At 45.3% G+C, this 10,673-nt stretch overlaps 1 protein-coding gene across 1 annotated transcript; it reads left to right on the plus strand.

Moving 5' to 3' along the window:
* The first annotated feature begins 1,075 nt into the window (after window positions 1-1,075).
* Aicda (activation induced cytidine deaminase) lies at window positions 1,076-8,790 on the plus strand. Its single transcript, XM_051155302.1, has 5 exons — window positions 1,076-1,214; window positions 5,751-5,898; window positions 7,621-7,891; window positions 8,215-8,330; window positions 8,617-8,790. Exons 1-5 carry the CDS (start codon window positions 1,207-1,209, stop codon window positions 8,668-8,670), a joined length of 597 nt encoding a protein of 198 aa, XP_051011259.1. The 5' UTR covers window positions 1,076-1,206; the 3' UTR covers window positions 8,671-8,790.
* The last annotated feature ends 1,883 nt before the right edge of the window (window positions 8,791-10,673 follow it).

Consider the following 10,673-nt stretch of genomic DNA (forward strand, 5'->3'; position numbering starts at 1 on the left):
TAGGACTGTCTATGAAGATTTCTCCACGTCACTCCTGCCCTTCACAGACTGACCTGTCCTATAAATAAGAGGGAAATAGGAGCTGGCATATGCCTTATTCTTCTCACTAGAAGGTCAAGCTCACCTATATAGTGAGCTTGGGCAACGCAGACTCTGATCTATGACTAAATAAAATTCACAACAACAACCACAAAGACTCTCTGAAGGTGTGACCCCAAACCACCTGCGTCATGCTGAAATTTCCCTGGGATCCTGGGATCCATACTTCATGCCTCAAATCTGCAAAACACTGTTAGAGACCATATTCCTAGGCTCCAAGTGTGGGCCTACTCTGCATACAGGGAAAAATAAAGTGTTAAAATTGCCCTTTTAGAAACATTTTAAGTTCTAGGGAGGCAGAGGCAGACAGATCTCTGTGAGTTCAAGGCCAGCCTGATCTACAAAGCAAGTCCAGGACAGTCAGGGCTACACAGAGAAACCCTGTCTCAAACAAACAAACAAACAAGTGCATAAATTCATGTTTGTGTGGAATCTTAAAAGTCAATATTGAAAAGCAAACAGTAGAAGTGTCTACCAGGGGTGGATGGTGGAAAGTAGGGTGGGGTCTGCAGAGATGGCTCAGTGGCTAAGATCACTTATTACTTCAGAAAAGGGCTCAGAGTTCAGCTCCCAGCACCTACATCAGGCAGCAGCTTACAACTGCCTGTATCTCCAGAGAATATAACACACCTGCCTCCCAGGCACATGCGCCCGCGCACACACACACACACACACACACACACACACACACACACACACACACACACACGCATGCACACAGATACTGCTTATTAACATGGTGACAATTTCAGGAGTGTCCATTGCTGTTATCTCTTGTTCTTTGTTACCTATGATGCCTGGGCTGGGTTTTTAAAGGGACAGCCTCAGAGGAGGCCAAACATTATGCAGAACTGCCTGTCATTTAACCCACGTGGCTCCGCCTACCAGAGCCCCACCCATCTTTATCAGACCCAACCCAGGAGGTAGATGTTGGATACCTGGTGGTTGTGATGCTATCAAGGGGAGGAGCCCACAAGGGAGAGCTCAAATTTGAATGTCAGGGACCAGCGCTTTGTCACACAACTGCACTGAAGCAGCCTTGCTTGAAGCAAGCTTCCTTTGGCCTAAGGATTTGAGGGAGTCAAGAAAGTCACGCTGGAGACCGATATGGACAGGTAACAAGACAGTCTGTTTGGGTGCGTGCGAGCGTGACTGTGCTCCGATCCTGCTGTCTAGCTGCCCGGTTAGAGTGCTTCGCCTGTCAGTGTGCACATTTTCTATTCTGGAGCTATCTCAGCATCCTCTGCTCAGGCCTTTTGTGTTCTGAGCCTAACGCTCCGGGTTCCCCATTTCTCTCTGGTTCTTTCTTCTCTGTGCTGCAAAGAAGATAAAAGGTCCTGACTCGTCCTGAAATTTGGACAGAGCTGGCGCTGGCTTATGACAATAACAGCAAATCCTTAGAGGCTCGCAGCACAAAGAGGCCGGAGCAACGCCTCACTAAGAACAGTAGTGGTTATTTTCATAATTATTTGTCAAATAGTCAACATCTTAAGATTCACATGGGGAGTCTTTACTGGAATGATTTGGCGATAATAAGGAAGTCTGTTCTTCTTTGAGAACACTAAGCATTTGAGATAAATTGCTCACAACTCATTACTATGCTATCTATTGTAGGGAAAGAATTTCATTAAGAAGAGCAATTTGGTGTTATAGGCTCAACTGTTGGATACTTAGTGGCATTTTTTTTTACTGCTTAAATTAATCTACGCAGAGATTTCTTAACTTCTTGAAAGCGTTTGGGGCTCTTCTATGCAGTTCATGATGGGCCATTATCAGAAGTTTCTCTCTCATTTTCCTACATTTATCGCAGTGTGTGAGTCACGCCTACCCACGCACTGACGATCCAGTCCATATTCTGGTTATGTAATTGAGAATGTGGAGTTGACGTATTTAACGATAGCATGGATGTCCTTCAGGTTCCAGAGTTTTCTTTTCTTCTTTCTTTCTTTCTTTTTTGTTTCCTTTCTCCTCTCCCTCCTCCTCCTCCCACTCCCCTCCCCCATCGGGGACCTCGTTGAGGAGCTGGCACGCGCACATGCTAGACAAGTGCACTGCCAGAACTACACCCCGAGCCCTAAACAAACAAACAAACAAACAGCATGTTCACAGGCAGACAGTCTCAACTACTTCATGAGTTTATAATGAGATTTTTTAAAAATAAATCTGAGGTCCACACTCTGATGGGGAAGGGTCTGAGAGAAATGCACACAAGTAGCAAGATGCAAAGCGAAGACCAAGGTAAGGCTGAAATTCAGAGAAAAACAACAAGAAAGTGGAGAGGTGGCATTGAGGGCAGTAGAGAGCGGTGAGCAGCTATAGGAGGGGCCAAGGCTGCCCTGTTGCTCTGCTGGGATTATTTTTAACCCTTTGTGCCTGGTTTGCATTGCTGGAGGAGCAGCTAGTGTTCCACCTCAGGGAGCACAGCTGTCCCAGCAGCTGTCAGTCTATAGACCTGAAAAAGCACCTAGCGTAGTCCTCCCTACCTGGAGGAGCCTGCTGAGAAGAGGGAGCTGGAAATAGGCTCCTAGCTGGACTTGTGGGAAGTAAAGGACCTTGGTACCCAAACAACAGGCCAGGACTGTGCACTTCCACCCACCCTGGCTGGGATCTTAAGACAGAAATGGCCTATTCTATTTTCCTGTGGTTTGTATATAACTTTTCTACATGGGTCACAACCTTCTTTGTTAAATTCCCAGGATATTTCTCCTTCATAATAGCAGCCCTCAGCCCCAGTACACACTCATTAATATGCACACACACACACACACGCAGCCCCCATGCACATGCTACTCACAGTATGTGAAAAACAAAAACAAACTTGCTAGGGCTGTGAGTGTGGTTTGGTGGTACAGCACTCACTAGTGTGTACAAGGCTCCAGGCTCAATCCTCTGACAGGAGTTTTCCACTTTTCCTGTCTAGATAACACAAAGTTCAGCTAAATATAAAGGGGATTTATTGCTAAGAGATGAAACCCAAGCTGTTTAAACCTGGCAGGATTCGAGAAATACCTGTCATTATTATCATGAGCGATGCTAAGTGTTTACTGTTTTTGTTTTGAGTCGAGGTCTCATCACACAGCCTGGCTGGCTGAGAACTCTCTGTGTACACCAGCTTGGCCTCCAATACACAAAGATCCACCTGCCTCTGCCCTGCCCAGTTCTGGAATTAAAAGTGTGTACCAGCATGCCCAGGTGCTAGGGGTTTTTATATGCTAGTGATGAACAGTAGACATGGAGGAACTATGATGATTATCACAGTAAATTGTTATTTCAAAATGAAGCCATTCTTGTTAGATGCTAAGACAGGATGGTCATGAGTTTGAGGCCAGCTTCAGCTACATAGAGATTTCCAGGTCAGCATGGATTACACAGCAAGACCATGTCTCAAAAAAAAAAAAAATGTACCCCGAAAGTGAGGGACTAGCTATTGTATTGCATTATTATTAACATATGATCTGCTAGTGACATGCACTCAGTGATAGTACGTGACTGTTCGCAGTGGTTCTAACCACCACTGCACCAAAGTGGAACATACCCAAATTTCACGTGAATGAATAAACAAAACACGCTATGCCCACACAGTAGAATATTGCTCAGCAGGAAAAAGGAACCAACTAGTGATACCTGGATGAATATCAAGCTCACTCTGCTCAGTGAGAGAAGGCACACAGGAAGGAGAAAATGTGATCTATATGAAATTATAGAAAGTTGAGATAATTCACATTTACAGGGAGCGTCAGCATTCGCCCAGGTAAGAGGAGAAATAACAGCAAATAGAGGCATAGAAACTTCACAAAGCCTAGAAAAATCTGTCGGTTCTAATTGCACTGCAATCTGGGGTGCGGACCTGCCATCGTTCAGAGAGCTGTAGATTTTAAGTGAATGGGCATTGCAATGTAAATTACATCTCAACAACAAAAGTGAAAAATGGTTTCAATTCTCTTGTATCAAAACCGTATTCAAATCTGTAACTAGTTCTTTTCTCCCCGCCTCAATTCTCTGCACTTCCACCCATCACCACTGTGCGGCAGTCCTGGCTCTGCAAGTGAGGGAAGCTGTTGTTATATCTCCTGGCTTGTGTTACTACGTCCACAGCTTTAACAGGGACTTTAATTTCTCTAAAGAAACTTAAGGACTGGGAGGATGGCTCTGTGCTAACAGCGCTCGCCATGAAAACACGAGGACCTGAGTTTAGCACCCCAAAAGCAGGCACCTATAATCTGAGTGCTTCTAAGGCAGGTTGGGCGGTAGAAAGAGGAGGACCCCAGGAATCTTGTGAGCCAGTTAAGTTGGGTGCATAGCAAAGAACAAGCCCGACACCCAAGCTTATACTCTGATCTCCACAGACGCCCTGTAATGTGTTGCCTCTACCGCCTCCTACACACATACATACATACCAAAGTGTTTTTTTAATTAATTAATTTACTTATACAGTATTCTGCCTGTATGCCAGAAGAGGGCACCAGGTCTCATTATAGATAGTTATGATCCACCACGTGGTTGCTGGGAATTGGACTGGAAGAACAGCCAGTGATCTTAACCTCTGAGCCATCTCTCCAGGCCCAACACAAAGATTTTTAAAATCGCGAGTGTGAGTGCGTGCGTGCGTGCGTGTGTGTGTGTGTGTGTGTGTGTGTGTGTCCTCAGAAGCCAGAAGTGTTGGATCACCCTGGAGCTAGAGTGATAGGTGGTTGTGAGCCACCTGGTGTGAGTGCTGGGTCTAGAACTCAGGTCTTCCAGAATAGCAGTATGTGCTCTTTTTTTGGGGGGGGGGGCGGTGTTTGAGACAGGGTTTCTCTGTGTAGCCTTGGCTGTCCTGGACTCACTTTGTAGACCAGGCTAGCCTCGAACTCACAGAGATCCACCTGCCTCTGCCTCCCAAGTGCTGGGATTAAAGGCATGCGCCACCATGCCTGACTATAAATATATTTTTTTAAAGACAGAGGGAACTGCTTATTATACTTCTGTTCAATGAAAAATGAGTACTATGTAGAAATGTGATTGTAAATCGGATGACCTCATATAACCCTGTGCTTAGGGAGGGAGGGAAGATGCCCAGCAAGGAGTCTTGAAAAACAAAACAAAACCAAAAGCTCACAAAATACATTTAAACATAAAAATTAATAAGGGTAACTTGCTACTTTGACTACTGTGGGGAGGGGGAGAGGGAGGACTGTGGGCCAGGGAGACCTGCTGCCTGACCATGTGGAGTTTGGGATCCTAGATGGAGGTGGAGACAGGAGGAAAAATTGGAAATACAAGGATGAGACTGATGAACAGGTCATTTTATGCCCACGAGCTGAGCGACGTGACAGTCGCGGGGACTCAAATAGGGCTCCAGTGGGTCTCACTCTGAAGCAAGGAAGAATGGATGGATTTTAAGCTGAGCATATCTCAGGTATCCAGAAAAGGAAGCAAGACTATCTTTTCCAGGTTTAACCCAAAAATCATAAAACTAAAAAAATAATAATAATGGTAATAATAGGCCATGGGATGTAACTCAGTGGCGAGGCATTTAACTATCACTGGCACGGCTGTAGGCGGCAGCGGCGGCGGCGGAGGCAGAGGCAGCAGCAGCAGCAATAATAAATAGAGCTGAAGTCACACGGTGACAGAGAAGCCGTCCCTTAAATTTCTTCTCTCATTCTCAGCCTTCTGATGAAGCGAAAGAAGTTTCTTTACCACTTCAAAAATGTCCGCTGGGCTAAAGGTCGGCACGAGACCTACCTGTGCTACGTGGTGAAGAGGAGGGACAGCGCTACTTCTTTTTCGCTGGACTTTGGCTACCTTCGCAACAAGGTACCAACGGGGTTGGCGACTGTTGACACTGATGAAGCTATGGATGCCACCGGTGTCAAGTGCTGAGGGGAAAACTCTCCATATATATATATATTTGAGGCAGTCTCAAAATGGGAGAGAATGAGAAACAGAGGAGAGAAAGCAAGCACCTATTCCTGATCCTCCTGCCTCAGCACTGTAGTTACAGGAGTCTGCCACCACACTGAACTTTTTCAGGTTGTTTGGCTAATGTCTCCACCAGCTTCTGCTTGCTCTTTCCCAGTCCTTTCCAGAGGATCTGATGCTCTCTCCTAGCCTCTGAGGGCACCAGGCACACACACACACACACATACACACACACACACGCACGAATGTGCGCACACACATGCACACATGCAAAACATCCATTCACATTAAATTAAAATAGTTTTTTTTAAAGGGTAAAGTAAAAAAAATTAAGGTAAAGCTGTGCAGTAGTGGTGCACGACTTTAATCCCAGCAATTGGGAGGCAGGCAGATCTCTGTGAGTTTAAGACCAGCCTGGGCTGTTACATAGTGAGACCCTGTGTCACACACACACACACACACACACACACACACACACACACACACACACACACACACACGAAGGAGGAGGAGGAGAAAGCCTAAAATAAATACATAAAAACAAAAAGATCATTTTGATGTAGGAAACATTTTTTGAATTTTAATTTTCACAGTGTTAGTCCCGCCCCCGCGCTCCACCCCTAACCACCTCTGGCCCCTTTCTCAAGCACTTCCTTGAGTGAGAAAGATAAACTTTGTGTGTGTGTCTTTAGAATTTTTGAAAATCGAGGGAAAAAATAGAAAAAAATGACATCAATTCAACTCTGTTTTCCAAATCATTTCGTTTCCTCTCCAGGACTCCCAGGGAGAGCCTGAGGGCTTGGCTTTTTATTATGCAGTTTCCTTTGCCTAGCTTTTGGTGGGGTAACTTTACACCACCGTTTTACACACAATCTCTTCCCTACTTGGAGCCATGACACACAGTGTTTATAGCCGGCCTTATCAAGTGGTACTTTCTCTTATTTCGCAGGAAGTGCTCACAACACCAGCTCGATTTACTGCTAAAGGAAAGAGCGCTAAGAAAAGCGATGAGTAAAGACTGCCTTCAGTCTTAGACTAACGACTTTCCGCAATAGGAGGTGGACCTGCTAGGGTTGCAATTATCACAGTCCCGGCAATCACATAGCGCATGCACTTTACTTAATTGCTCTTCTCCACTTATATGCCCGTCCCTAAATAAGCTTTTCCCTCCTGACAGTATCTTAACCCTCCTTACAAATTGTCTTGGCGCCACCTAGTGGACAAGGCGCGGTTTCACCACACTGCATCCAAGCTGTCACTTCTGAAACACAAATTTAATCCCTGCAACCTGTGTGACGATTCTTCTTCTGGTCTTAACTCATTTCATTGTTCTTGGTCCCATGAATCTGCAATCTTTCTTTACCCAGCATGGGTCAGTGTAATAAAGAGATTTGGCCCCAGCAAGAAAATTAACTTTATGCTGAGCGTGGTGGCGCACACCTTTAATCCCAACACTCGGGAGGCAGAGGCAGGCGGATCTCTCTGAGTTCCAGCGCAGCCTGGTCTACTGAGCGAGTTCTAGGGCAGCCAGTGCGACATCCTCCGCAAACATCCCAAATGGCCGGAGTGGGAGAGCATGCCCGTTATATTACCAGCGCTCTCTGTTTTTTTCTCCAGTCGGGCTGCCATGTGGAGTTGCTGTTCCTACGCTACATCTCTGACTGGGATCTGGACCCTGGTCGGTGTTACCGAGTCACCTGGTTCACCTCCTGGAGCCCATGCTACGACTGCGCCCGGCACGTGGCTGAGTTTCTGAGATGGAACCCCAACCTCAGCCTGCGGATTTTCACAGCGCGCCTCTACTTCTGCGAAGACCGCAAGGCCGAACCCGAGGGGCTGCGGAGACTGCACCGCGCTGGGGTCCAGATCGGGATCATGACCTTCAAAGGTGAGGGTTGTGCAGGGGAGAGGGCGGTCTGAACTGCAGGGCAGGGTGCTGCATAAAGGCTCGTTCTCAGTTCGTCCTCAAGGCCAAAAGTATTACTTTGTTTTTTGAGACAGGGTCTCACTAAGCCAGGCTGGCCTTCAGCTTGCTATTCCCCGGCCTCTGCCTTCTGAAAGCTGGGATTATAAGTAGGCAGCAATATCAGAACTGTCAGAACCTGAGAGGTAGAAGTTGGAAGGGCTGCGAGTGCACACACACACACACACACACACACACACACACACACACACACACCTTATTTACTTATTTATTTATTTTTCTTTAAGACTATTTTTACTGCTGGAATACATTTGTAGAAAATCACGAAAGAACTTTCAAAGCCTGGGAGGGGCTGCACGAAAATTCTGTCCGGCTTACTAGACAGCTTCGGCGCATCCTTTTGGTAAGAATATTCCGCCCCACCCCTTGCACACTCTCCCCCACCCCGCCCTGGAGCCTCTTAGATATTTATTTGTATTATTTGTTTTTATATGGTGAATATATCATGGCATTTACAATCCAGTTTTCTCTTCCGTCTTTCCCCAGGGCAGCGCTCCTCCCTTAGACCTCTTCCTCTTGGCCTCCTTCCATAACTCTCCCTTTTGCTAACCTCCCCTCCTGCCCCTCCCCCCGCCCCCAAGCTCAATTTTGAAGCTATTCACTCAGTCAATGTCTCTCTTTCTCTGCAGCCCTTGTATGAAGTAGATGACTTGCGAGATGCATTTCGTATTTTGGGACTTTGATATCGACCTTCTGGGATGTCACGTGATGAAATTTCTCTGCTGAAGAGAGTGGATAGAAAAATGATCCTTCAACTACCTGTTTTTCCCCTTAAATACTCATTTTCACAGAGTGTAGGGGTGGAGTTATATGACTTTAAAAAAAAAAAATACTTGAGCTGCAGAACAGCGTAGGACCTCCAGAGTGATGACTACGCAACTGGTGGCTTTGAGTGCAACATCGCCATCTACTGGGGAACAGCGGAACAACAGGACTTTGGACCATAGTTAAAAGTGATGCTCTCTGACTTTTAAGCAGGATGGAAACAGAAGGAATATGCTTATAAGAGCATATGGAGACGATGACATGGTTTCTTACACTTACTCTCTGTTTGTATTACTTATTCATTTGAACCGTCAGGGGTACTGGGGACAGATTTTTCTACTCTTTTCCTTTAAGGCTCACTTTCAAGGGTCCTCTTCCAATGAGACCTTGTCCTGATGAGGGAGTCTGAGCCATCACCAGCCATTCTCTCAACAGCATTAATATGCAGGCATGTGCTGTATGTTTTAATTGTCTGTCGTGTTTTTTTTTCATATTTGCATGTGAGAGGGCTTGGGGTGGGACTTGAAGTATGAATCATCACCTCAAGGTGATTTTAATAAAGGATCTTAAAATGCAAATGAGGACTATGAAGAAATCACTCTGAAAATGAGTTGATGCTTCAAGGAGCAAATTCTCTGGGAACAGACTCTCTCTCTCTCTCTCTCTCTCTCTCTCTCTTTTAATGTCATTAGTTTATTTACAATCTTATCTAGTATAAGAGGAGTTCAAGAGTTGAAGTCAGGCACTGTGACACATGTCCATAATCCCAGCACTTGGGAGGCAGAGGCAGGCAGATCACTGTGAGTTCGAGGCTAGCCTCATCTAAAAAGTGAATGCAGGACAACCAAGGCTACACAGAGAAACCCTGTCTCAGGGGGGGAAAAAAGTTCAAGAGTAATCCAATTTTTAGATCACATCTCTTAATCACTCTGTTAAAGGCGTGACTTAAACAACCTTATTTTTTAAGTAGCTAAAAAAAAGGAGAAGAAAATCCAGGTCCAAAGTACACAGTCACCATAGCCAATAACTGCCACCTTGTTTTCCACTGAAAGTGAAACATTCTTCCATCTTCATAGTGGCTGAGACGACCACAGAGGCAGTGAACCTCTGGAAGCACTGCAAGGGATGACATTAGGAACAAACTCTTAAAGGAGCCTGTGGCTTAGAAATGCCGCAAACTTCTAGTAATGGACACTTGAGAGTTGCTTGAGTGCTGATGGGTAATTTGTTCTCTTTGATTGGTGGCCAGCAAAGTTAACAAAATTGACAGGTTTTTATATGTGTGCGATGCTGCTGCCCAAAACTTTGAACTGTCTAAGAGGGTAACAAAATAGAATTGTATCTGATGCCAGGCAAGGTGACATTCATCTGTAGTTCTGGCATTCAGGAGGCTGAGGCAGGGTAACTGTAAATTTGAGGCCAGCCTGGCTGCAAGGTGAGACAGACCCTATTTAAACAGGGTGGGGTAAATAATACTTAACAAGGAACACTGCAAACCCATGGCAGGGAAATTATGCTTCACCAAACAAAATGTAGGGAACCAACATAGACTCCCTATTTGCCCCTTTCTATGCCTTGTCTCCCTAACAACTCTGATGATGAGAAAAACATTCAGAATAAACATCCCTGTGCAGGTATTATCTACTTACCCTTACAACAAAGTTAAAAGACACACAGGAAATCCTGTGCACACAACTGTATTTATTGTATGTAAGTTGCTGCAGAATAGTAGAAAAAAATAAAAATCATTAACTGTGTCCTGTATTTATTTGTGTTTTATATTATGCTGTAGTGCATCCTGTGATGTTCCTGCCCTCATTTCCTCTCCTGAAATATTAAAGTGGTTCCAAAAAAAAAAAAAATCAGGTGTGGTGGTACACAGCTTTAATCCCAGCACTCAGGAGACAGAGGCAGGCAGATT

This window comes from Acomys russatus, chromosome 13, assembly GCF_903995435.1.
Source record: "Acomys russatus chromosome 13, mAcoRus1.1, whole genome shotgun sequence".
Classification (NCBI taxonomy): domain Eukaryota; kingdom Metazoa; phylum Chordata; class Mammalia; order Rodentia; family Muridae; genus Acomys; species Acomys russatus.

Excerpts from the sequence above, each read along its gene's own strand:
- Aicda (XM_051155302.1), top strand. Across the intron at positions 7,892-8,214 it reads CGGGATCATGACCTTCAAAG|ACTATTTTTACTGCTGGAAT; the intron begins GTGAGGGTTGTG and ends TTTTTCTTTAAG. Across the intron at positions 8,331-8,616 it reads AGCTTCGGCGCATCCTTTTG|CCCTTGTATGAAGTAGATGA; the intron begins GTAAGAATATTC and ends CTTTCTCTGCAG.